This window comes from Argiope bruennichi, chromosome 2 (genome assembly GCF_947563725.1).
Source record: "Argiope bruennichi chromosome 2, qqArgBrue1.1, whole genome shotgun sequence".
Classification (NCBI taxonomy): domain Eukaryota; kingdom Metazoa; phylum Arthropoda; class Arachnida; order Araneae; family Araneidae; genus Argiope; species Argiope bruennichi.
Window position 1 is genome coordinate 78,779,735 of NC_079152.1, and position 25,598 is coordinate 78,805,332.

General features: G+C 28.1%; 1 protein-coding gene across 8 annotated transcripts in view; it reads left to right on the top strand.

Annotated features, from left to right (window-relative positions):
• LOC129961894 (calcium/calmodulin-dependent protein kinase type II alpha chain-like) overlaps positions 1-25,598 on the top strand; it is an 81,342-nt gene that overhangs the window by 23,933 nt on the left and 31,811 nt on the right. For all 8 annotated transcript variants that reach the window (XM_056075515.1, XM_056075514.1, XM_056075519.1 and 5 more), the window contains exons 4-12: positions 10,753-10,807; positions 11,352-11,417; positions 12,925-12,997; positions 16,118-16,220; positions 20,057-20,140; positions 22,513-22,607; positions 22,708-22,830; positions 22,940-23,023; positions 25,282-25,324. In XM_056075515.1, coding sequence (XP_055931490.1) covers positions 10,753-10,807; positions 11,352-11,417; positions 12,925-12,997; positions 16,118-16,220; positions 20,057-20,140; positions 22,513-22,607; positions 22,708-22,830; positions 22,940-23,023; positions 25,282-25,324 — 726 coding nt within the window. The remainder of the gene's footprint in view (positions 1-10,752; positions 10,808-11,351; positions 11,418-12,924; positions 12,998-16,117; positions 16,221-20,056; positions 20,141-22,512; positions 22,608-22,707; positions 22,831-22,939; positions 23,024-25,281; positions 25,325-25,598) is intronic.

Sequence of the window (25,598 nt, forward strand, 5' to 3'; positions counted from 1 at the left end):
ATTTTGAAGAAAGGGTATACAAAATTTTAAAGGATTTTTTTTTTTTCCTTAATAAAATGTCTCCTTCGTAATGCAGAATTTTTTTATAACTTCCGAATAATTTAAAAATGTATAAGCAAATTTTAAAGATAAATCAAACATATAGAAACAAGTCATTTTCACAATAGAACAAGAGGTTGCAAACGCAAAGGACAACTTTACAAGGTGTAATTCTCTACAAATAATTACTCATTTCTTTCTGGTGAACACCATTTTATTTCGGACACATTTTTTGTGCCACTTCATGTAGACTGTTACAGATTAGGACACCTCTCACAGTTGGATGCCTCGTCTCCTCTCAGAATCGTTCTTACACACACTACCTTCTGATACAAAAAAAAAGGAATTAACAGAACTTTGTACTCAACAGATACGCCATCTATCGGCGTGAAGCTGTAACACAAGGAGTTCTTTATCATTAAATCAAGTAAAAAAATAAAATACACCGAAGTGTACAACACAAATTTTTCATGATGTATAAATTTACAATAAATGAATACAACACTTCATGCTGTGCTCTGTATGACAAATGTTACTACAAAATCATAATATCAGTAAAGAATTTTGGAAGTATATGACGTAGATGTTCAAAGATCTTGTCGTGAAATGGATACACGCATTGTATATTTTTATTCATGTAAATCTGTTGTCCAGTTGTCAATTTTTATTCAATTAAATCTATTTTGTGTAGCATTTCTTTTTTCTTTGAATGTAGTAATAAAGAATTTTTTGTTGCTATTGCTTGGGTTTAAGACTTTCTTTTTTCCCCTCTGCAAAAATGGCTTTTGTGTGTGTGTGTGTGTGTGTGTGTGTGTGTGTGTGTGTGTGTGTGTGTGTGTGTGTGTGTGCATGATTTTCCAATTAAATATATGTGAGAATTTTTGAACCAACGTGTATATTATACCATTTTAATGCTTATCGAAATTTTAGAATTATATCATTATTAAATCTAATTTGAATTTATTTTAATCTTTTTTATCTTGATAACCCATTGAATGAGGCTGAGCAAATTGCTGCAGATTATTGGTATAATTTGTGATAGTTTTGTTTGTTTAATTTAATAAAATTTATTCGAAAAGAACTCTTTGGAATTGATACTTATTATTCCAAAGCACCAAAGAAAACATAAGCTTTTTTATATATTTTTAAATCTTTTTGTCATGTTTGTTGCATAAATTTGGTTTAGAAAATGATGGTAGAAAATGTGAGAAATATAGAAAAATTTTAAAGCATTAATTAATTCCAAATTTTAGTTGAATGAAAGGTTAAAACGGATATTTTAAAGCAAATGAAAGTACATGTTTCTATATGTTTGTCGAAGACGAGGGGTTTTCTAACTTACAAGGAATGTTAAAATGAAAAGGTACGAAACAACGTAACCGTTAACATATTTGCCTATGCCGCTATGGGAGAACGTAGCGAGATATCTAGGGAGGCGATTGGAATCTCCGGTGTATATCCGAGCATGCGCAGGAGAGAGCAGAGGCTCTTAAAAAGAGCGCCGTCCAATTGACGTGGCTTGTTGAATTCCTCGAGCACAAAAAAACCATTGACTACGATGTGCAGTGTGATACATTCCAAAAATTACGCAAGTCCAAAAAAAAAAAAAAAAACCCAGCTATTTACGAAGGGTGTGGTTCTGCTCCGTGATAACGTGCGTCCACACGTCTCTATGGTCACACACGCGGAACTGGTCAAGTTCAAGTGGGAGCAGCTCGACCATCCGCCCTACAGCCCGGGCATGTCGCTCTGTGATTTTCATCTGTTTGGTCCCCTGTAAAAACATCTGAAAGGGAAACGCTTCAACTCGGGCGGCGAACTCGAGGATGCTGTGAAGGATCGGGTCTCGTCACGACCACAGGAATTCTGGGAATAAGGAATTCTTCGGCGCGTTAATCAGTGGGATCGTTTTGCTCAGGCCACACCATTGGTGTATACTTTGAATAAAGTCTTCATTTATACCCACAGTGTCGTTTCGTACCTTTTTATTTGAACACTCCTTGTAATACACTGCGATTTACTTTGTAGAACCTAATCTAGAGCTACCCACCTCATCCTCGATGCCTTGATTTAAAAAAAAAAAAAAAAAAAAAACGAGTAGCACACGTTCTTTTTGCTAAAGGTTTTCGTGGTCTAAAGAAAAAGCTTTTGATAAGTAGAAAAGAACTTTAATGTTAAATAAAATGTTGACTTAAGTGATGTCTGACCGTTTCGAAATTTATTTGTGCGGAGATTGAATTGAAGATTCATGGGGAAAAAAAGAATTTCTGATTAAATGAGCAGGGTCAAAGGTATTGCAGTGAAATATAATCTTAAGCGAAAGTGCAGAATTGAGCAATAGGCAATCGTGTATGATAAGCAAAAAAAAAAAAAAAAAAAACTAAGATGTATCCTGTTTAAAAAGTCGAATCTTAATATTTGTCACCCGCATGTTGAAAAAACATAACTTTTGTTTCTTGATTTCTTGTTTTTCAAAACGAGTCGCTTGTTTGGTTATTGCACTGTTCTTTTCTTCATGTTACTGTCATATGTCTTGATGAAGATTTTAAGGCCATATAGCATTTTTGCAAACTGTGGGAAAATAAATAGATATTTAATATCCTATCAGGATCCACAGTTTGGGAACCAGATAGATCCTATTATATATATTCTTAGATTTGGATTAATTTACCCTAATTGAGGAGCTTGAAGATTAAACTTGTGTAAAATGAAAAGTAGGGCTATTTTTCATTTTTCACAAGGAATAAGTGGTTTCCACGGAATCTTGAATTATACTTGAACCGACGAAAACAAGTTTTCTTTTCATTTTTGTCGCTTAATCATTTTGTTTCTTTTGCTTTTTGTTAATTTTTATCTGTGTGGCATTGGATATCTCTAAACTATTGATTTAATTGTTTTATTTAAAAATATTAAGTCATTTATTATTTTTCCTTTACTTAATTGAGACATTATTAATTTTTTGTTCATTCATCGAAATTATAAGAATCTACTTGTTTCTTAGTTCAAATAAATTGTGTTGAAAAGCGCTTTCATAGAAATACTCTGAAGAAAGGGATAGGGTTTACCTTAAACAAAAAGCTCTCTTGGCGCATAAAGTAGAGGATGTGGGATTTTGTAACGACGACTTACCGAATAGAGGGCTCCCATTACGAAAATTGCTATCCCCTTCAATGACCGTGGTAGGGGGGGATCTGAGGCAACGGTATCATTTGCAGTTAAGTGATTCATGAATATTTATAAACCTAGAATGTTTGAATGAGGCTGGCATTTTACACGCCGTTCAATGAAAGTGTATGGGAAATATATGTATTCAGTAGTTGTTCGGTGCATAGTTAGAATACGGTATTCAGAAATCTTCCAACCATTCTGTATGAAGTTTGTGACGTTGAGAAATCATTTTTTTAAAATGATGTATGGTATTCTCATCTCCAGTTGTTTTAAATATATTAATGTATTATAATATTGCAACAATTTTAAAAGTAAATTATTATATTTGCACGTTAACATTTTTGCTTTTGTTCTACTTGATAAAGCAAAAATGAAAATGTTCGAATAAAGCACCTTCAACATAGACAAAAATGTACGAATAGTAAATTAGATTAAGCAGTGAAATAGGTTTAACAATTCGACCAAAAAAATTGATACAATTTGTATTTGAATTAGCTTTGAAAAATTGATTGAAAAGCAAAGAAAAATTGTATGGAAATGAACTTGATGTCACTGTAAGGTTTGAATTTTAAGATAATGTAAAAGTAATTTTAATGGCATGATTTGTTTCCAAACTATTGCGGGAAAATATTTTAGTAGAATTTTTTATACGGGAACTTTTTAAAAATCAATTTAATCTTTCTAAGTGTTAAGAAACTAATTTGACAAATTTCTTTTAATTTCGTTTAGGAGTGTGGAATCGTATAAGGTTCAAATAAACAAACATACAAGCATTCATTTTTATAAATACCGATGAAGTAATTATCGTTTTATGTGTTTTGATTATTTATGCGATTAAAATGTTAACTTTCTAAAAATAATCTAATTATTTATCATTTCCATTTGTTCCTTAAGTCCTATTACTCGAATTATGGCAATGTAATAAATAAAAAAGTGGAGTAAGTTAGAATTATAAAGAATGAAGATATTTTGAAAGAAGTTCGAAGCTAATTTTTTTAGAACGAACTGGAATAAATTAAAAATGTCTGACAAACCATTTGGTTTCTCTTCATTCATGAGATTAGCCATTAAAGTTAATTGAATTTGAAATTTCTTCAAATTGCACGCATAAAAAAATTCTTTTTTAAGTCATCGTACATTATGAGCAAATGTAAAACTACCCATCAAATTGAAAAAAGAAAAAAAAAAGGGGGGGGGGCGAGAGAAAGATAGAGAGAAATTGAAATCCTAAAATGAATGGCTGAAGCCTGTAAAAAAAAGATGAACATATATCTTTTCTAACTGGAAAAACTGCTTTTAAGAGCAGTGAATTATCTTTTCTATAGTTGTATTAAAAAGAAAATGGCAAATATTCTAATTGTTTTAAACCAATTTTTATGAATATGTTTCTGTATTTACTTCTATCTTTTGACCTAACACTTCTAAACTAGGTTCTTTATATTATCAAACTGCTTGCAAATAACTCATCTTTATTCTCTGTCTCACAATTCGAGTTATTTTTGATGCTTATTAAGGTTTATATATTTTCTGATCCGACATTCCTCTAATTATCTCATCGAGCTAATTCTTAAAGTTGATTGATATTCTTTTATTTCGAATCATCTTATATTTGTGTTTTTTTAATAAATTAAATGAAAAAAAAAACATTTAATTTTTTCCCTCTTTACATTTACATTACTTTCAATTCGTTCTTCACGTGTTTGTTGTTTCCCAGAAACTCATCTCAGCCCTTCTTTAATTAAAATCTTCCTTCAAGGATTCTGATTACTGTCAGAAATCTTTAGAAACAAATTGCAACTTCAACAAATCTCTGTAAAATTTGTTTTATTTTTGTCTTTTTGTCCTGGTTTCTTTTAAAGAATAGTTTCTGAGCAAGTTACTATGGCTACTGGTAATGAGATGCCCGAAATCTGTAGAAGAATAAAAGTAAGGTAACTTAGTTATGCAGGTAAAATCGCCATTGGGATGAGTAATTAAGACAATTTCTTTTTTTTTTTTTTGAACTAAGATAGTGAGTTTTTCATTTCTATTTTGTTTTCTTCCAATTTAGTTCTTATTTCCTTTCTAATTTCGTCTTAATTAAATTGCAAATTATTTTGCCAGATCTTTTATGCTTACTATTTGAAATCACACAAGTGTAGCTATTATTTTCTCTTAAATGTATAGAATAAAAACTATTTTCCTTGCTGATTTTGGAGTTGGATGTAGTAATAACTACTAAGAATTAGAAAGTTCATCTACGTTTTTTTCCAGTTGTTTCATATTATAATATTAAAGAAATATATAAGGCTAATACTCGCTTTTAGAACGGCGGGATACACTTTAATGTTTATTAGTCTTATATCATACTAACCGCTTTTACTGACCAACTAAATCGCCATAAAATTAAACATATACATGTGTTTAAATGCTTTCTGCTTAAGCGTATATTTTTAGCATCGAATTGTAACAGATATTAAAGTCTTATTAATTTAATAGTTTGACTTTTCTATTGTTTGTCGTGTGTCTTCCCAATAAAGTCAAGTTACATGACGTCGTAATGCCATAAAAACAATTGCCCACTTGAAATTGCTCCCTGTTTTTAGGGTAATGCAATTAACAAAATATTTTTTCCTTATCTTTCACTGATAGAGAAAATCATGCGATTAAATATTTGATGAAACAATAAAAATAATAATAATAAAAAACTTGTCGGTGAGAATAAAGGGAATGAGCACATCTCAATTGGACTTTCCGTTTAAGAATAGCTGCCTTGCTTCTTGCCGCATGTTGGTCTTCTGATTCTGATGCACGAGATCGGGTTGCACATAAATATTGTCTTTCGATTCTTGCCGCATGTTGATCTTGAGCTTCTGAGGCATGTGAATTTGTAATTCATAAACGGTCTGTTTCATTGTTCGTTTGTCATTCTTCGTTTCTTCGAAAAGCCCGAATTTGTTTATTTCTGCGTGCGTCGCTGATAGGTCTACTAAATGACAAACATTTGGGAGGCATATTTTTTGACGAAGCAATTAACACGCTGTACGCTTGTAAAACTGAAGTATTGTTTATCGATTCACTGAAAAAATAGAAAATTTACTATTTGCGCTGAAAAATTTCCATTATATATAATTTATCTTGATCGAGACCTATAATAATAATTCCATTTTGTATGTGTGAGATAAATTCTAAATAATATTTGCGGTTCGCCGCAGCCAAAATATTGTGCACGTTGAATGACAATATCTTGTGTAGATGGCTATTCATTAACGAAAAGAAAAAGATTAGTTCTTGCATTAAATATTTTTGATTTCATTCAATCACATTGATTGGCATCAATGATAATAATTTCATTTTGTTTGATATATGTGCGATTAACTTCGAATGGCATGTGCCGTTTGCCGTTAATACTATAAGAAATTTACTTGTCTTGTTTATTCGCATTAACAAACATGGATCAGAAATAGAAGATTTCATACCTTGATTTAATACAAAATTCATAAAGTGTATGTTCCAGCAGCGAGCTTCTTCATGTAGTTATCCGTATAAGAATGCGGTTTTCATATCAAGAAGTGAAGATTTTCTCTTGCTGCAGTGCTAATAAGTATTCTGTCTATGGCAAATCTAGTTATAGCACTAAATGTCTCGTCATAATCAAAACATGTTTCTGAGAGTATCCTTTTGCTATTATACTTGTTTATACCTATCAATGGAACTATCACTTTTTCTTTTGATTCGAGGGATCCACTGATTCGTTTTAACTTTCTTGCCTTAAGGCAATTCAACCAGATCCCAGGTTTAGTTTTCATTCAAAGAATTAATTTCCTTATCCATAGCTTGTTACCATTTATTAACATCATCTGATAACATTGCTGAGGCATAAGAATCAGGGATGGAATATTCTGCCATTAATATGTAATCTTGCAAATGTAAAAGGCTTTAAAAATTTTTTTCTTCGCACGACTTTGGAGGAAATCCTTATTAACAGTATTCACATATTCCTCTGAATTTTCTTTTACAGTTGCAGAATCTGAAGATTTCTCATTATCTACAGACAAAATACTATCAACATTTTTGTCTGATATTGCATCAGTTACATTTGGAACTATAGCTTTAAGTGTTGTTCTCGAAAGACCACATGTCGACTAAAACAACCTTATTATTTGTGGTCCATATTCTATAGCCATCCTTGGACTCACGGTATCTATCTAATAAGCCAAATTAGAATAATTATTAGAAATAAATATTAAGTTTATAGCCAAAGAATCAAAAAGAAAGATTTAATGAATCCGACCTGAAGACTTTCAAGGGTCACCCTCAGGCAAGGATTTCCTTTCCAAATTTACTTGTCCTTACTTTAAAATCCTTTCCAAATTTACTCATAGGCCAAATTAGAATAACAAAAATAATTATACAATTTGTTATTGTATAATTATTTTTAATTTTGTGATACTAACTTTATCTTCAAAACCTCAATTTCCTGGCATTCTCGGGTCACGAGGGGTCAGTTTGTTGGACGAAAGTCAGACCCCTCACAGAAAAAATCCCTGGTTTCAATCCTTGCCTGAGTGGGACCCTTGAGAAAGTCTTAAGGCTGGATTCATTATATCTTTCTTTTTGATTCTTTAGCTATAAACTTAATATTTATTTCTAATAATTATTCTAATTTGGCCAAGTTCATTTGTGTTTTAGTTGTAGCAGCATTAACGCTCTCTAAATACAATGTATATTTTATTATATAGATTCAGGAAATATTTTATAAGTAAATTTTCATATTGATTATTTTTGGATTGATAATTTCTTGGTATCTAATAAGAATACTTCTCTTACTTTTTGGATCCCAATTTTTCCCTCTGTTGCTTTGGAGCATGGATGTAACTCTCGGTGCACAAATTTCTTAAGTGGTAAATGCATCGCTTTTCTTTCTTGAGCCATATTTCATATGGCTCTTGCTGGTATCGGTGTTTTTGCAGTTCTATTGAACACATAAGCCACGGTGTTATTTACTTCTGCCCATAGTTTGATTGGAAGTTCCTTAGTATGAATATGAGATCGAGTACATTCTACTACGAAGCCTGGTGGTGTAGTGGTAGCACTTCGCGCTCCTAACGCACAAGTCCGAGGTTCGATCCTCCGGCTGCGCAAGGTTGACTCTGCCTTTCATCTCTTCAGTGGTCGATAAACTGGAGACCAAGCATGGTTGGGAACTAAGCACTGCGGGTTTCGCGTTAGGCTCACCATCCAAACGGGACATTTGCCTTACACCCCAAAGCTCTCGGTCAAGAAAGCAGATATGGGCACTCTAGGCCTTGCCTCAGATGGGCTGTCGTGCCACTGAGTTTAGTTTGCATTCGACTACTGAACGATTTTGTTTTCAGCTGCACCGTTTTCCTTTAGATGCAAGGACAGCTTTAACCTCAGAATTATTAAGTCATTTACCAACTCTTTAGTTCTATGTCCAGTTGTTTCATACTCACTGGTAAATATCTTTAGACAATTCATAATCTGCGACTTTTTACCGTTAAAAAAATACTATGAAACTTTGTAAAGTCATCTTTAAAGCATACAAAGTATCGAGCTCCACCAAGAGATATTTCTTGCATGAGCCACTGACGATTGCATTTATCAATTCACCAGCTACTGTTGCTCGGTAGTTCGAAATCTCTCTCTACGTTGCTTGCCAAGTATGCAACCATCACAGAGATCACTAATTGCTGAGACAGTAATTGACAGACCATGTCGCTTCATCACATTCTTATCATGTTTATTTTGATGATATTGTCATGCCGTAGCTGTATAATATCTTTCACTGCTATTAAAACAACAGCTGATTTAACAGGTATTATAGCATTTAACTTTAAAGCATAAAGTCCATGCTAAGTTCTTTTTCCTTCTAAGCAAACACAGCCATCTTTAGAAAAGTAGCAATTGTTTGTATTTATTTTGAAATCAAAGCCTTTATCAATAGGTTTACTGACAGAGAATAAATTTCTACGCATTTTGGAAACGAACCTTACATCATTCAGATGATTATTTTCTTATTTGTTTGGCATTTTAATATTAGCAGTTCCTTAACAAAAGGCAAATATAGTCTCATTTTTTCCTATCTTAACATCCTTTGGTGAAAAGAAAAGTTCATACCAGAGAAATATTCTTAATGAAGGATCATGTGAGCAGATGTCCTAGAATCTGCAAGCCACACATCTTTATCTTGCACTTCTTCGGAGAATATAAATGTTATTACTTTCAGATCTTTTGTTATAGTTATTTTTCTTATGGCAATGCTTTGTCAAGTGCCGAGGCTTATGACACTTATGACATTTGAAATATTTCATCACTGCCTTTTCTTGTTCTGTTTTCTCAATTCTCTTATTCAGTAAGGTTTTAGCTACCAAAGCAGAATGTAATTGTCCTTTCCTGCATTGTAACATTTTCCTATACACTTTTGAACTCAAAATAGTCCGTAGGAAGAGTTGACACAATTCTGCTCATGAGTAAAAGATCGGGTAGTTTCGTTTTAACCAATCTCTCTAACACATCGTTGTAAATAAAATTGCGTTGTAAGTCCGCAATGTGCGTGACAACATCTTGAAAGGTTTCTCTGTCAGAAATGAAAAACTGCACCATTAATCGATCCACATGCTGTCTGGAACTCGGGTCGTAAATTGATATCAACTTATCCCAAGTGCTTTTAGTTGAATCATATGTTGAGGTTAATTCAACATTCGCACTATTCATTCTGCCAACTAACATTAGTTGTTGAGCTCATCGTTCTTTCTAAAAGCTTTAGACTGGTTTTCGACGCTTTCATGCAGTTACATTGAAACAGTGATTCCTGGATCGTTAGGGTTAATATGATCACCGGTAATCAGATCCAGAACATTGTGATACAGAGTCAATAATTCGACCTGCCGCTTCCATTTCGTCCTGTTTTTTAGAGCCTGCTAATTTTCAATTTGTGTCCTAAGTCCATTATGAATGTTCTTAACTTAAATAACAAACGAACAAGTTCAGCTGAACTTGCCTTCACACTTAGACTTTCACGGAATAACCAGTCAAAGCCGATATTGAATTCAATTAATTAGCACTGTTTCTTAATATCTGAACCCACAACCTGTTATTTTAAGACTATTAAATGCAATATCATAAAAAAAAAAAATATTTAGGAAGCCATTGAAATGAATAATCAATTCACCGAACAGAACAGCTTAGTGTCAGACGAACATATTTGACACATAGAAGTAATCCAAAAATAGTTGTAGCATATTTAACTGTTGTAATGGATATTTGCATAGTTAATTATGGTCATGTATAGTTACAATCGGAGTACAATCGTTTGTACTATTTAAAAGTTATGCTTTTTTGCATTTCACCCTTAGAATGAACTTGGAAATATAGAAAAAGAAGCAAGCATAAATTAATGTTTTCAAATCATGTCATTTTTGTATACTTTTTTATTTATTAGCATATTTCTTCTCTTTTGCTATTATTATTTATTAAGTTGAATGCCATCTTAGCTTCATTGCAGTGTACATGTTATTAATTGTACTTAATTTTTTTTTTTAGTTCGGTTACATGATAGCATACAAGAAGAAGGTTATCACTACTTAATATTTGACTTGTAAGTAACCTACCTTGTTTTATCATCTTCATAATTTAATATATACTATTTATGCTGAAAAAAATAAATTATCACTCAGGTTTGTTGTTAAGTGAAAAATATGGACAATTTCTGTTTCAAGATCTCTTTAGAATGTTGATGTTTATCATTTACTGCAAAGAATAGTGTTACTTTCTTCTAAATGTAATTATTGCTATATATTCAAGTGACAAAATATTGTGGATTTTGAAAAAAAAAAAAAAATACCTAGCTATTTTAATTTCTGAAAAGCATAATAGTGAACACTGAAAAATAGAATGCTTTAACATAAAATGGTAATCATTGAAAATCATAAGAATTTTTTTTTTCTGATCCCCCCCCCCCTGTTTTGCAATGAATAACATGTCTAATTTTTCTTTTCGAGCATTTGTTGAGAATAGTTTGCATTTCATCTATTGCTGTTAGTTTAAATAAACATTTTTTATAATTATAATACTTGTTTATCAGATATTGTTAAAATAAATTTTTAAACATGTATATTTATTCGTATTATTTTATTCCTTAGAGTTACAGGAGGAGAGTTATTTGAAGATATTGTAGCTAGAGAATACTACAGTGAAGCTGATGCTAGGTAAAAATATTTATTATATGAATTGGTTATAATTGGTTAAAAAATGAAATATATTCCTGAAATATTTGATGCATAAGAATTTTATTGTTAAAATATGATCAAAATTTTAAAATACATAATAGTGATTTTTTTTAAAAATATATATCAGCCATGACCATTTGTTTGCCAACCATATTAATATTATTAATTTATTGATGCTGGCCAACTTTTTAATGAATTACATCTTACCACTTACACTAAATGCAAGTATTATGTAGAATTTTTTTTCTCACAGTAAACATAGAATATTATGTTGGTTATTTGTGTTAGTAAAATGCCAAGATTAATCAATGAAAGCAGTTCCAATTCAAAGTGGTAAGTGAGTTCTTAAATTTTTTTTCTCTCAAAATTGGAGGATGAAAGACTTTAAGTGACCATTGATGATGTATCTAAAAATCATAATCTTTCAAATGAATTAAAAATGACCTAATGGTTGTGATTGGGAAACTCCATTGAAGATTTTTTTTCCCATGGAAAAAATTCAATGATGTAACATTTTTAAAAAATTTTTTTCTTTGAAAATGGAAAGCAGTGGAAGGCAATCAACCATTAATGCTTTATCTAAAAGTCATGAGCATTCACATAAAATAAATTTTGGTGAAATATATACAGTGCTGTTTTTGAGAGTTGTCTCAAAATTGGAGGATAAATTGTTCATTGGTGATATATCTAGGATAGGATAAGGTGGCCATTAATGATAGACATCATAGCAGGTTATCACATTTGGGAGGGGGAAAAAACATTATTGAAAATTACAATAGTGTTTGGAGCTTGGAGACATTTGGTTTTCCTAATTACTTTAAATATATAAGTTTTAAACTTATTCATGTCACTACACTTTATTTCTCTATGATTGAAAATTACTTTTTTTTTTTCAGTATAAGGCTATCATGAGATTTTTCTCTATATTATTTTTATATTTAATTATTTCCTTGCTTTTATTTATTTATGCTTGACATGGCAGAACTCCTGTATAATTAGAGAAAACTGTATTAAATAATTAAATGAAAAAGTCTTTTTGAAAGATATATATACTTTCTTTCAATATTGAAATTTTATATGGAAATAATACTGAGCTAATTATTTAATTTATTTTGTTTAATTTTCTAATATTTTGAGAGTGAAATTATTTTTATCATCTTTTCCGCCTATATCATCGATTATTGTTTTGTGTGTATGTGAATGTGTATGTCAGCCTTGCTCATTATTATAATGCTTTGCAAAACTAAAAAATTTCAAATTTTAATAATAATTTTAAGTCAAATTAATGATAAAGCATGATTAATGATTAAAGCTTTAATTAATGATTAAAGCATTTGAAGCAGTCAAAACTAATTCTTATCATTGAAAATGATATTCTTTGTATTAATTACTTTAATAATTTATGTTCTATAGTTTGGGAGAGATCTTAGATAATTATAAAGCATAAATATGAATACTGCATTTAAAAAATTTGTTTTATTTATAGCCATTGTATACAACAGATACTTGAAAGTGTTCATCATTGCCATGTAAATAGCATTGTGCATAGAGACCTCAAGGTAATTTAATTCATTATAAATTTTTAAAAATTCCTTTGTGATCTCTCTAAATTTGATTAATGGTATATTTCCAATGCACTGTAGTCAATTAGTAATCATGTTGTTAATTTTTTTAAATGTATTTCAAAGAATCATATCATTTGGACGGTGACAGAAAGGGAAATCAAAGATATCATTGAAAAATCAGGTGTAATTTTTAACGCATCTTTATCATTCTGGTAAGATCAGGGAAAAGCATGGAAAATTCACAAAAATATCTAAAAATGAGGAAACATTGTTGATTAAAGCATTTCACACCAAGATACAAGTGATAGGTAATTTTGTGCAATCATTTCTCTGCATGTGAAGCCTAATGTCACCAAAACAATTATAACAATAGTAAACCAGAACAATATTCTTTCAAGTGTACTGCATCTTTATGTAGAATCAGAGCGATAAACTGATAAATGTGGATAATAATAATGTTAATGAAACTTTCGGGAGGATGGATTTTCTCATGTCAAAGAACAGAGAGGGTTAAGAATTTTAGTTTGACTTTTTCTGGCAACCTTGCAATGATGCCATATCATTATTAAAAATAATAATGATATTTTCCCATGGCAATAGTGATATTGAAGAATAACTATTAATCAATAAAAATTGTCTGTGGGAGAATATGAAAGAACATTGTTCATGACAGCATTTAAGCAAATGGTGGAATGAGTAATTATTAAATTTTAAAACAGTTTATTTCAAATGTAAGCAATTCAGGCACCAAATACAAAGAATATAAAGAGAAAAAAACCAAAGGAAGGAAAGAAATTATATGAAAATGTTAAAAGAAAGAGGGAAGCACAGTAAAGAGAATAAGAGTTAAAAAAAAAAAAAAAAAAACCTCAAAATTTTGCAAAAATAATTTAAAAAAAATTAAAATCACTTAAAGCAGGGCTGCTTTAAACCATTTTTTATTTGTATTTTAATAATGGATGTTTCAATATTTGCATTTTAAGTACAGTAAGAAGTAATTGTTGTTTGCTATGGGAATTACTATCTGTAAATCAGTATCTTATATCTAGTATTATTTCTAATAATAAATGAAATTCAAAGAACTTATATTCATTTATTAAAGCATATAAGGGCTGTTTTAAACCATTTTTTATTTGTATTTTAATAATGGATGCTTCAATATTTGCATTTTAAGTACAGTAAGAAGTAATTGTTGTTTGCTATGGGAATTACTATCTGTAAATCAGTATCTTATATCTAGTATTATTTGTAATAATAAATAAAATTCAAAGAACTTATATTCATTTATTAAAGCATATAAGGGCTGTTTTAAACCATTTTTTATTTGTATTTTAATAATGGATGTTTCAATATTTGCATTTTAAGTACAGTAAGAAGTAATTGTTGTTTGCTATGGGAATTACTATCTGTAAATCAGTATCTTATATCTAGTATTATTTGTAATAATAAATGAAATTCAAAGAACTTATATTCATTTATAAAAGCATAAGTTTTTATTGGAACATTAATTTCTTATGATTTGTTAAAGAAAAAGATTTTAAGTAATATTTTGGCAGTTTTTATTGTTAAAATACATATATTTAGGTGCATATAATGATACTATTTTTATATTTATACTGCTACCTGTTATGCTGACACACATGTATGCAAAGAGCTTTAATTAGTTTATTAAGTTGTTTTAAAATTTTGAGCAAAATTCGTAATAACCTTTACTGTTAACATAACTTAACGTTACAAAGAGTAGTTTCAAGTTTCTCAGAATTCGTATATAGTTTTAGAAATAAAATATTTTGTTAAAATTTTCAGTATTTTTAATGTACTGGAAATGTATTCTGTTTTAATAAAGTTTTTTAGGATTCTCATCCCATTAAAAAATTAAACTTCATAAAAATTTATTCATATTATTTTTCAGATTAAATAACCCATAAAAATGCTTTTAAGAATGTATATTGACAAATATGGTGATTCTGAATTGGGAGAAAGCCAGAGAATCAATATAATTAGTAGCTGTAAATCAGGGAAATGATTCTAGTCAGTTAAATTTTTTAACAGTTGCTGTAGGCACCCTGTTATTGTAATAGCAATATTTTTTAAATATAATATAGAACAAAGCTACTGTGTTCATAATTTATGCATTAAAGTTTTTATAAATATTTGGGTTACTTGTGACATTATGTTTATAAAAAATATATAATTTTGAAGTGTTAATTCATTGTGAGGATAAAACATTTCTCAGTGTTGCTGTTTTAAAGGAAAGATGTCAGCGTTTGCTTCTCAATTATGACTACACTAATATTCAGGTAACTGATAATTAGTTTGAGATTCTTGCAAGTTTCTGTAATTGAAAGAAAATATCCCTTTGGAATTTCTAAAGAAGAATTATTTGAATTGGCAGTAAATTTTAAGTTGCTGTAATTCCATTTGATTAATAGCATAATTACTACTCATTAACAGATTTTATTTTTTCCATAGTTCAGTCATAAGAAATATGAATTTTCATGCTATTAACAAGATATTTTTAAAATTCTTTGCACTTTTAAATGAGGTGAATCTTCCAGCTATCAAACTATACTAAAAAAACATTTAACATTCAGAAAGAAGTACAGTGAGACTGCTAACCCCATGAAAATGCACAGCATACAAAAATTATTTTTACTTTTATTTTTTATATAATGAAGTTAGTTATTGCTTGTAAAACTTATATTTTAAGTTTCAAATGCCTTATTTGAATAAAATAAAATTCAGTAAGATTTTTGAAAATCCTATTTACCTCACAATAATAGAAAAGTTCATAAAAATATTGAATATATATAATATAATATATATATATATATGGAATTTTTCTATAATGGTTTTCAAAAATATGAACTCCATTTCAAATAGAGTTAATATTTTTTTTTATCTTTGTTGCACAACATTAATCTCTAATTTATGTTTTGTTACATATGCTATTTGTTATCCTTGTTAAGTTTTTATCTTTAAAGCTCTATTTCAGAATTGCATCTTATATTGAAGGAATCCTATTTTGTTTAGGAAATTTTGCTTATTTTGTGGTAAGAAAATTGTGATCTGTATTTGTTTATGTGTAATAACATAGATTTGTTTAAATTTAAGCCTGAAAACCTACTATTAGCAAGTAAAAGCAAAGGTGCTGCTGTCAAATTGGCAGATTTTGGGCTAGCTATTGAAGTTCAAGGAGAACAGCAGGCGTGGTATGGTATGTATTTGAGCATTTCTTCTTTAATACTAAAATTTTTGTATATATATATATATATATATATATATATATATATATATATATATATATATATATATATATATATATATATATATATATATATAAATAATAATAATTTACTTTAAACAGTATTTTAAAATTAGCTACTTTTGGTGATCAGCTTATTTGCTAGAAATATACAGTGGCTCCCAAAATTGAGTATACACTATACTCTTTCTTCTTTAAATTTACTCTTTTTGATCTTAACATTCCAATTTATGGCTAATATTTATAAGAACTACAAAATATACATTAACAAAAGTATTAGGCTAAAAAACAAAATGGAGGAATCAATAATATTTTTATTACAGTAATTTTTATGTCAAAATTACAAATTCCAAAGTCACAAAATTGAGTATACACCTTATAAAATATACGACTTGACTACCCCTATTTATTTTCAAATGAATGAGTAAAATAGTTTTGTTACTTTAATTGGCAATCATTGATTTCTAAGCAAAAACAAACGTTTTGGTTATCATAATGAGCTCCAGAAATCAAACAAATGTTGAAATTAGGAAACTTGTTATTCGATTGTCTGAAGATGGTAAATCTCTACGAGAAATTGCAAGGGAAATTCAACGCAGTCACGGAAGCATTCAAAAAATTACACATAAGTATAAAATGTATGAACAAATTGCCAATAAACTTGAAAGAGAAAGAAAAGAAATCCTCCATTCCACGACCAAGAGAAGAGTTATTGGAGAGGTAGCAAACAATCCTAAGGTGAGTGCTACAAAAATTGCTACATCTATTTCAAGAACAATTGGAAAGTGTGTTTCTGCAGAAACAATTCGAAGAATAATCCGAAAACCAAATTATAATGGTCGCTTAGCCAGAACAAAATCATTCATTTCCAAAGTAAATCGAGAGAAAAGAGTTTCATTTGCTAAAAGTCATATTTCAAAGACTCCTTACTTCTAGAATCAAGTAATATTCAGTGACGAAAGTAAGTTCAATGTTTTGGTAGAGATGGTCGATGTTATGTTTGAAGAAAGCCCAATTCTGAACTTCTTTCTAAAAACACCAATCCTTCTGTTAAGCATGGAGGGGGTTCACTTCATAGTTCTCATTGATGGAATCAATGACAAAATTAAATATTTCGATATATTAAAGAACAATTTAAAATAAAGTGTCCAGAATTTGTGTTTAGGGTCAAGTTTTCTGTTTCAACAAGATAATGACCCAAAACATACAGCTAAAATAGTTAAGTTGTGGTTGTTGTAAAATGCAATTGCACACCCCTCCTCAATCTCCAGATCTGAATGTGATTAAAAATTTGTGGGTACAATTAGGAAATTCAGTTCAAAAACACAATATTAGGGGCAAAGAACACTTAAAAAGAGTAATACTAGAAGAATGGTAGAAAATATCGGGCGAAAGAACTCAAACTCTTGTCAACTCAATGCCATACCATTTACAAGCTGTCCTAAATGCTAAAGTATATCCAACAAAATATTATCTTTTTCTCTTTTTGTTGACAGATTTTCCTAGATGTATACTCAATTTTGTGACTTAAGGAATTTGTAACGACATAAAAATTATTGTAATAAAAATATTATTGATTCTTCCATTTTGTTTTTTAGCCTAATACTTTTGTTAATGTATATTTTGTCGTTCTTATAAATATTAACCATAAATAGGAATGTTAAGATCAAAAAGAATAAAATTAATGAAGAAAGAGTATAGAGTGTGCACTCAATTTTGGGAGCCACTATATATTGTACTTAATTTCAAATAAATCCTTTTCGTGTTAACTTGGATATTTTTATTTTTGATTCTATCATCAGACTTTTTTTTAACTTCAAATTATTGTAGACATTTAAGCTTGTTTATTTAGTAGTATTACACCTATTCCGTTCTTTACATACATGAACCTCTGTAATGGATTCAATTATATGTGGTGCAAACATTGCAGAGGTATGCAAATGTTTAATGATGCATCAACTAATTGCATGTTGTCTGCACTTTGCTGTAACTGCACTTTGTTATTCTTCATAGAGTTCTTTGCAACATTGAAATGATGCATGAAATGAAATTTTTACATGTATAATGCTCTTTTGGTTTCTAGCCAACTTTTGTTTTGGTGGGATGAGAGGGTTATATGTGCAAACTACAAATGCAAGCAGGAATTAGAATTAGTTTTTATTGTGTAGGCTAGTGTTTAAAACTCAGAAGTGTTTATGAATATATAATGAATAGCACTGCTTTCTTCCTTTTTGTAGTAATATATAACCATTTGTTTCAATCCAATTTTAATGATTAGTTTTAATTTGAATGTTCCTGAACATCGGATTGTTATGTAATTACAAACTTCATATTTTATAAACATTTTTTTATGCTAAATTGTTATAAAAATTATTGAGTAGAAGTCTGCTAATATTTTCTTTCAGCATTATGTTTTATTCTATATTTGGTATTACATTGCCTTGGAAATGTAGATTGCATTTTCAGAATTAAGTTGTCTAATTCTTTAGGACAATTAGTTTTCTTTTTTATGATAATTCTGCAATATTATTAATATCTTACATTTTTCGTATAAATTTATTCATTTTATTGCTTTATTATTTTTTTGCAATTCATTATTTTATAAAGTTTAACTTTTTTTTGTTTACTTCTGTTTTGAATGTACATGGACATTATGAATATCCCACTATAAGGAAACAAAACTTTAAATCTCTCTATATAATTATAGATAAAGTATGCTACAGATATTATTATTTTTATTTCTTTAGCACTGTTGATTTCTATGAAATTTTATTACAACTTTTATATAAAATTTAATGAAATAAATTAAACAAATAAAAAGTAGTATTGGATTTGCTAACGAATATCAAAGGGTGAATAAAATTTTCATTCCTTAGTTTTTATCAGCGGAAGGAAGATGTACAATTAAATATTTGTAGGAACAACAAATATGGTTTCAGTTTCATAGTAACCATGAAAATATCTTACAAGTTATGTAAAAAAAATTAAATATCAAAATTAATGAAAATTGCATTGTTAAATTAGTATCTTTGAAAAAATAATGATATGAATTTAAAATTGTTTATACATTTTAATAATATTACCAGAAATTATTGCATAAAAATGTCAAACTTAAAACTTTTAATTAATTAGATTCTTATTTAAAATTTAAAAATCACTGAAATGTACATTCCAAAGTATGTTTGTGTTAAATTTTTAATAGTTCTAGGTTAAATTATATACCTCATAAAGTGCTGACAGAAAGATACATTCACTTTTAATTTTAATGCTGTATGTGATTGTGTATGCAAATGTGTGTCCATTCTGATATTTAAATGCACATAAAATGGCATATTTTATAAAATTTTGAAAGAAAAGAAATCTTAATTCCTTTTAAGCTTTTAAAAATATCATTTATATTTGAAATTTACTATTGATTTTGCATCAAGCTTATTACACTTTATTGATTGCAAATCTGTTTAGTTGTTTAATTGTGCACTGCATTTCTTATTCTATGACCCTAGTGGTACAAATGAATAACAGATAAAATGTTGAATAAGACATTATTTTATGAAAACGAAAAAACATTTCATTAAATATATTTGCTTTTAAAATTTTAATAAAAAATTTTGCAACAAGATCATTTTCAGCACTCTTTAGATTTTTTTGCATACTCATATTAGAGAAATAACATATATCGGGGCTTTTTAAAAAAAATACTATTGGGGTGCTGGGCGTACAATTTAAGAAACCATTATTTGCACAGATCACTATAATGTTTTATTAATTTTTTATAAATTTTATTGTAGGTTTTGCTGGAACTCCTGGCTATCTTTCACCTGAAGTGCTTAAGAAAGATCCATATGGAAAGCCTGTTGATATATGGGCATGTGGTAAGGCACCTGGATTTTTAAAAGAGTAATTCAATATAAAGTAATTAGTTTCTGTTTGATCCATTTTTTTCATTAAAAAAATATTGTATAGTTTCTAGCTCATCTTTATGTACCATGATCACATTATCTTATCATAGTGCTAATTATCTTGCATACTAATGATTAATTGTTGATAATTTTTTTTATCATAAGTATTACTATAATGATACAAAGATTTATGAAAAGGAAGTTTAACTACTTTTTTGTAGTTATTTAATTTCTTTTCTAAGATGTTTATTTATCTTTAATTGAATTTTCACATTTAAATCTGAATATTAGATAAAATAGATATTCTTTCCCTTAACATAATAACAATTATTCCAATTTACTAGAAATTTATTCTCTTTTTCTTATTATAGAAAATTAAAATGTTATTTTTAAGCAAAAGAATAAATAAAATATTATGGTTTCAAAAAGATTGAATTCTGTACATGCCTTTTTCTTCTCACCTAGTTATAAACTAAGTAACATATCTGTCTATTATATCTTCATGCATTGTCACAAAAACAAGATATTATATTCCTTATTTAAAAAGATAATATGAAGTAATTTTCTCATAAAATTCATTTAAGTTTTTAATATTCATTGTAGTTGGCATTTAAGATAAATTGTTAAAGTATTTTCTTCACAAATGCCAGAAATTCGAAATATTTTGTTTTATGACAGCATAAAACTGCTTTTTATCAGCTATGTTGTTATCTTTTTCTTATCACTTTTTGCCACTGTAAAATGCAGTTAATGAAGTTATATTCTTTTGTTTGTTTATTAAGCATCATTTAGTGTGAGAAAATATTTTTTTTATTAATTTTATTTTATTACTTTTAGATATTTTGAGTAAGTACATTTTATTTCTAAAATTTTTATTATATATTGAATGGACCTTTTGTTGGCATTGAACACTTTTTAGCCATAACAAGAAAATTATAAATTAATTTAATTTGTATTTTGGAAACACTATAGTTAAATTTTAGTATTTGTTATATTTATTGAAAAATTTGATCAAGTGATTTTGTCCTTGTGAGTTCCAACCGATGTACAGGCAGAAATTCTCCTTTATTATTAGAAGCAATAAAGTAATAATAATAATAATTTTGTGCAGTTGCATTCTTGAAGATGCATTTTAATATCATAAGAAAAATAAAGATAATTTTTTTATTCATTTTAAACTATTGAATAGATTTGAAACTAGTATTATTTTTATTTTAAAACTTCATGTTAAATATTATTAAAGGTATTTTTTTTCAAAAATTGGCGAATTTACTAAGAAATATTCTTATTAATGTAATTGAAATAGTAAAAGAATAATTAGCATTTAGAGTGCTTTTACTGTAAATTAATATTAATTTACTTATATATTACGTACTTAAAAATTCTTTATATATGTTTAAAATTTTTATATATTCTCTTTTTTATATATTTTCATATTAAGATATCATTTGTAACATGATTAAAAAATGATTTAGCATACATGTCATACGCCCAATGTTCCTGGAACTGTTGATCTTAATTTCATTTGGAATCACATGGAAAAATTTTTGAGATTGAAGACATTCTCCAATTATTTTTCACTTTCTGTTTAATTTATTTTTTTAGTATTTTAGTTTCTTCAGCTTTTATAAGAAAAAATCATTAAGAAAATCTGAATTTAAAATATTTTATTAAAAAAATACCAAGTATCTATGTTTTTTAAATTTCTTTTTAGTTGCCATAAGAAAACATTTTATGCCTCTTTTAATATTAAAAAAATTAACTTTTTGATGATGGTAATTTAATTTTTAGCTATTTTTCTCATAAATAATTCATAATTAAAAGATATTGCAGCCAATTGCTGTAAAAACAATTAAAAGAACTTTACACTTAATATTCAAATAAAAACATATATAAATGTTAGCATTTTGATGAGAAATTAAAAGATATTGCAGCCAATTGCTGTAAAAACAATTAAAAGAACTTTACACTTAATATTCAAATAAAAACATATATAAATGTTAGCATTTTGATGAGAAATTATGTACATAACCAACCTAATATGTATTTCAATATAATCTACTAACATATGTTGAAATCTTTAAAATCATCTATTTCTGTAGAATATGTTACTTATAGTAACATCTTGTGTATGAATTTATAGTTTTATTAAATACTATTTACAATATTAGTCACATAAGTCTTAAGAGTAAAACATGGAATTATTATTTTTAAGTTTATATTGTGTCTCTGATTTATATCTTAGTTTGTATTAACTCTATCTTAGTTTGTATTAACTCTACCTATGTGTAACTGTTTATATACTTTATAAATATATCTGAACCTGCATAACTTTGTATCGTTAGGTGTCATACTTTATATCTTGTTGGTTGGTTATCCTCCATTTTGGGATGAAGATCAGCATAGACTGTATGCACAAATCAAAGCTGGAGCTTATGATGTAAAATCTTTTTTTTTTTAAGTTGAAATAATTCCTCACTTTATTTGTAGTAACTTTTCTTTTGTTATTTATCTTATTTTCTTTCATTCTTTTTTATTAGTACCCATCACCTGAATGGGATACTGTTACTCCTGAAGCAAAGAATCTTATAAATAGTATGTTGACAGTTAACCCAGCAAAAAGAATAACAGCTTCTGAAGCTCTTAAGCATCCTTGGATTTGTGTATGTGTTTATTTTCCTGTTCTAATATATGTCAGAATCAAAATATTTTCAAACAGTAGAAAGTCAATTCATTGTATATTATAATAATTGTTTTCTTTTTCTTTCACAGCAACGAGAGCGTGTTGCTTCAACCCTTCACAGACAAGAGACAGTTGATTGCTTAAAGAAATTTAATGCAAGAAGGAAGCTAAAAGTAAGCAATCTTAAAATCTTTTATTGAAATGTTCCTGGTTATTGATTATATTTATTACGAAAAGAAGACAGTTATCTTATCTGAAATTAAATTTGAAACGTAATAAAGAATTGTCTAATTCTTTGAAAAATTTATTGCATGTTTTAGCTAAATAAAAATTACTGGTGACTATGATGAAGTTTATAAAGCCTAGTTAGCCTTAAATTGCATTTCTCATTTTACTTGCAAAATTGTACTTGATTTTGGGTTTGCTTCCAGTATTTAATTTTTCTTAATATTTCATTAAATTGTGATTTTTTATTTAGTGTGCATATATATTTGGAATAAACAATTAAACTTAGGTTGATGATATCTCTGTATTTTACAAAATTTAATTTTTTCTTCTAAATAAAAAGGATCTATGTTGAATTTCAGCCATGTGTATTATCTGAGTGACTTTTTTTTTTTATCATGCGAGGACATGATGTTTTGGCTTGAGGTTTTTGAAGCGATTTTAATTCAACAAATTGATGAAGCCTCAAAATGCATAGGCAACAAATTGGTGATTTATCCCTTTTTTTTTTATTTTGGAGTCGACTTTCACAGTATAGCTTTTGAATTTTCTATCGTCTGCTGATGTAGTTTTATTTTGGAGTCGGCTTTCACTGTATAGCTTTTGAATTATCTATCATCTGCTGTAGTATTATTTCCCTTGGAAATCACAGTGTTATTGCTTAACTCATGCAATGTTTATTATAAATAAATCAAACAAGTTAAAATGTTGTTTGTTTAATTATAAAGATTGTTGGTTCAGGGATAATTTCAACTAATTAAAATAAGGTTATTAGAAAATAATGCAGAAGGTTGTCACATTTGGTGATTTATTGCCAACTGAAGTTACAACTTGATTTCCAAATTATACATTCTCAGAATTCTTATGAATTGTCTTAATTTAAATCATTAACCAGTTTAAACCGGTTTGAAACAATCACAAGACTATCGGATTAGGCATGCATCGTTATCTAGAAAAGTGTCAAAATTGGTCGAGCTCCAAAACTTTATTTGCCAGTTAGAAAAATTGAAAATGAAGATTTAAAAACATTATATATATATATATATATATAATATGTGTGTGCGCGTTCTCGCATGATAATTTGAAATTTGCGATAAAAAGATTTCATTTTTTCATTGTAGATTTCATTAATATTTTTTTTATTTTATTTATTTCTGATATTATTAAGTATGCTTTTGAACTATTTATATTTGTTTGGTTATGATTACCGCATTTACATGTTTCTGAACAATCAACCTGTTATTGAATTTGGCTCAAACTTTGTCAAGTGTCTATACTATGGATATCAAATCTGTGTACCGAATTTTATTTATCTAGCTGCCTCAGTTTTGTAATTATTGTGTTAACTTAGATACAAACAGCTGGGCAGATGGGCTTTGTCTGATGACAGAAATATGATTGATGGAAATATAGTAAACCAAATTATATCTGTTTATCTCAACGTGTTTTTGAGTTATCTTTGTCATAGACAGACATTTTCCAAAAATATATAATTCGAACTTGGGGAGATCTAAAACGTACATATTCGTCAAAATATTGAGTTCAAATTTTTGATGATTGCAAAATTTATCTATATTTGGTATATGAGGAACTAAAAATAAATATTTCTCTGACACCAGTTTTATTTTCTTAATTTAAAAAAATTCTTAAAAAATCTTTTTAGGTATATTTTACGACAGTATCTTTCAATATTAAATTAATACAATACTAAAGTGTGTATAATGAATTGGGTTGTATCGATATTTTAATGCCCACTATTTCTACTGTATAGCCAAGAATAAGTTTTAAAAATAAATTGAAGATAGATGAATAAAATCTAAAACATTATTATGCTACAATGTGCCAGGCTAAAGGTTTATTTATTAATTAATTTTTTTTGTATTTAAATTCATAGACTGATGCTGATCTATTTTCTTTCACTCTCTTTCTTTTTTTACTTTACATGTCTTGTTCTTATTATTTTTAGTATGAATAATATTCCATTTCTTGAATCTAAATTTGAATAATATATGGTAGCATTCAGGTTATTTATATAAAAATTTATATTTATATAAGATTATATATACTGCAATTTTACATGTTTTTAGAATATTTTAGACCTTTTGCTTGTTATTTAATGTTATGCATTTGTATTTACAAATTATTAAATTTATTCTTATTTCATAATGTATTTTCTGATTCTTTTGAAATCTCATTTTCCATTTAGGGTGCAATTTTAACTACCATGCTAGCGACAAGAAATTTTTCTAGTGAGTTCCCATATTTATTATATCTAAAATATTGTATATAACTTTTTTTTTTTTTTTTTTCCATATATGTTTCCTTTAAAGGATGTTATTCGCTACTTAAAAACATATTGTAAAACTATTTAACTGCTTGTATGTTTCTTTTAAAGAATATTATTCACTACTTAAAAACATATTGTAAAACTTCTTAAATACTTGTATGTTTTCTTCAAAGGATATTATTCATTACTTAAAAACATATTGTAAAACTATTAAACTACTTGTAAAACATATTTTT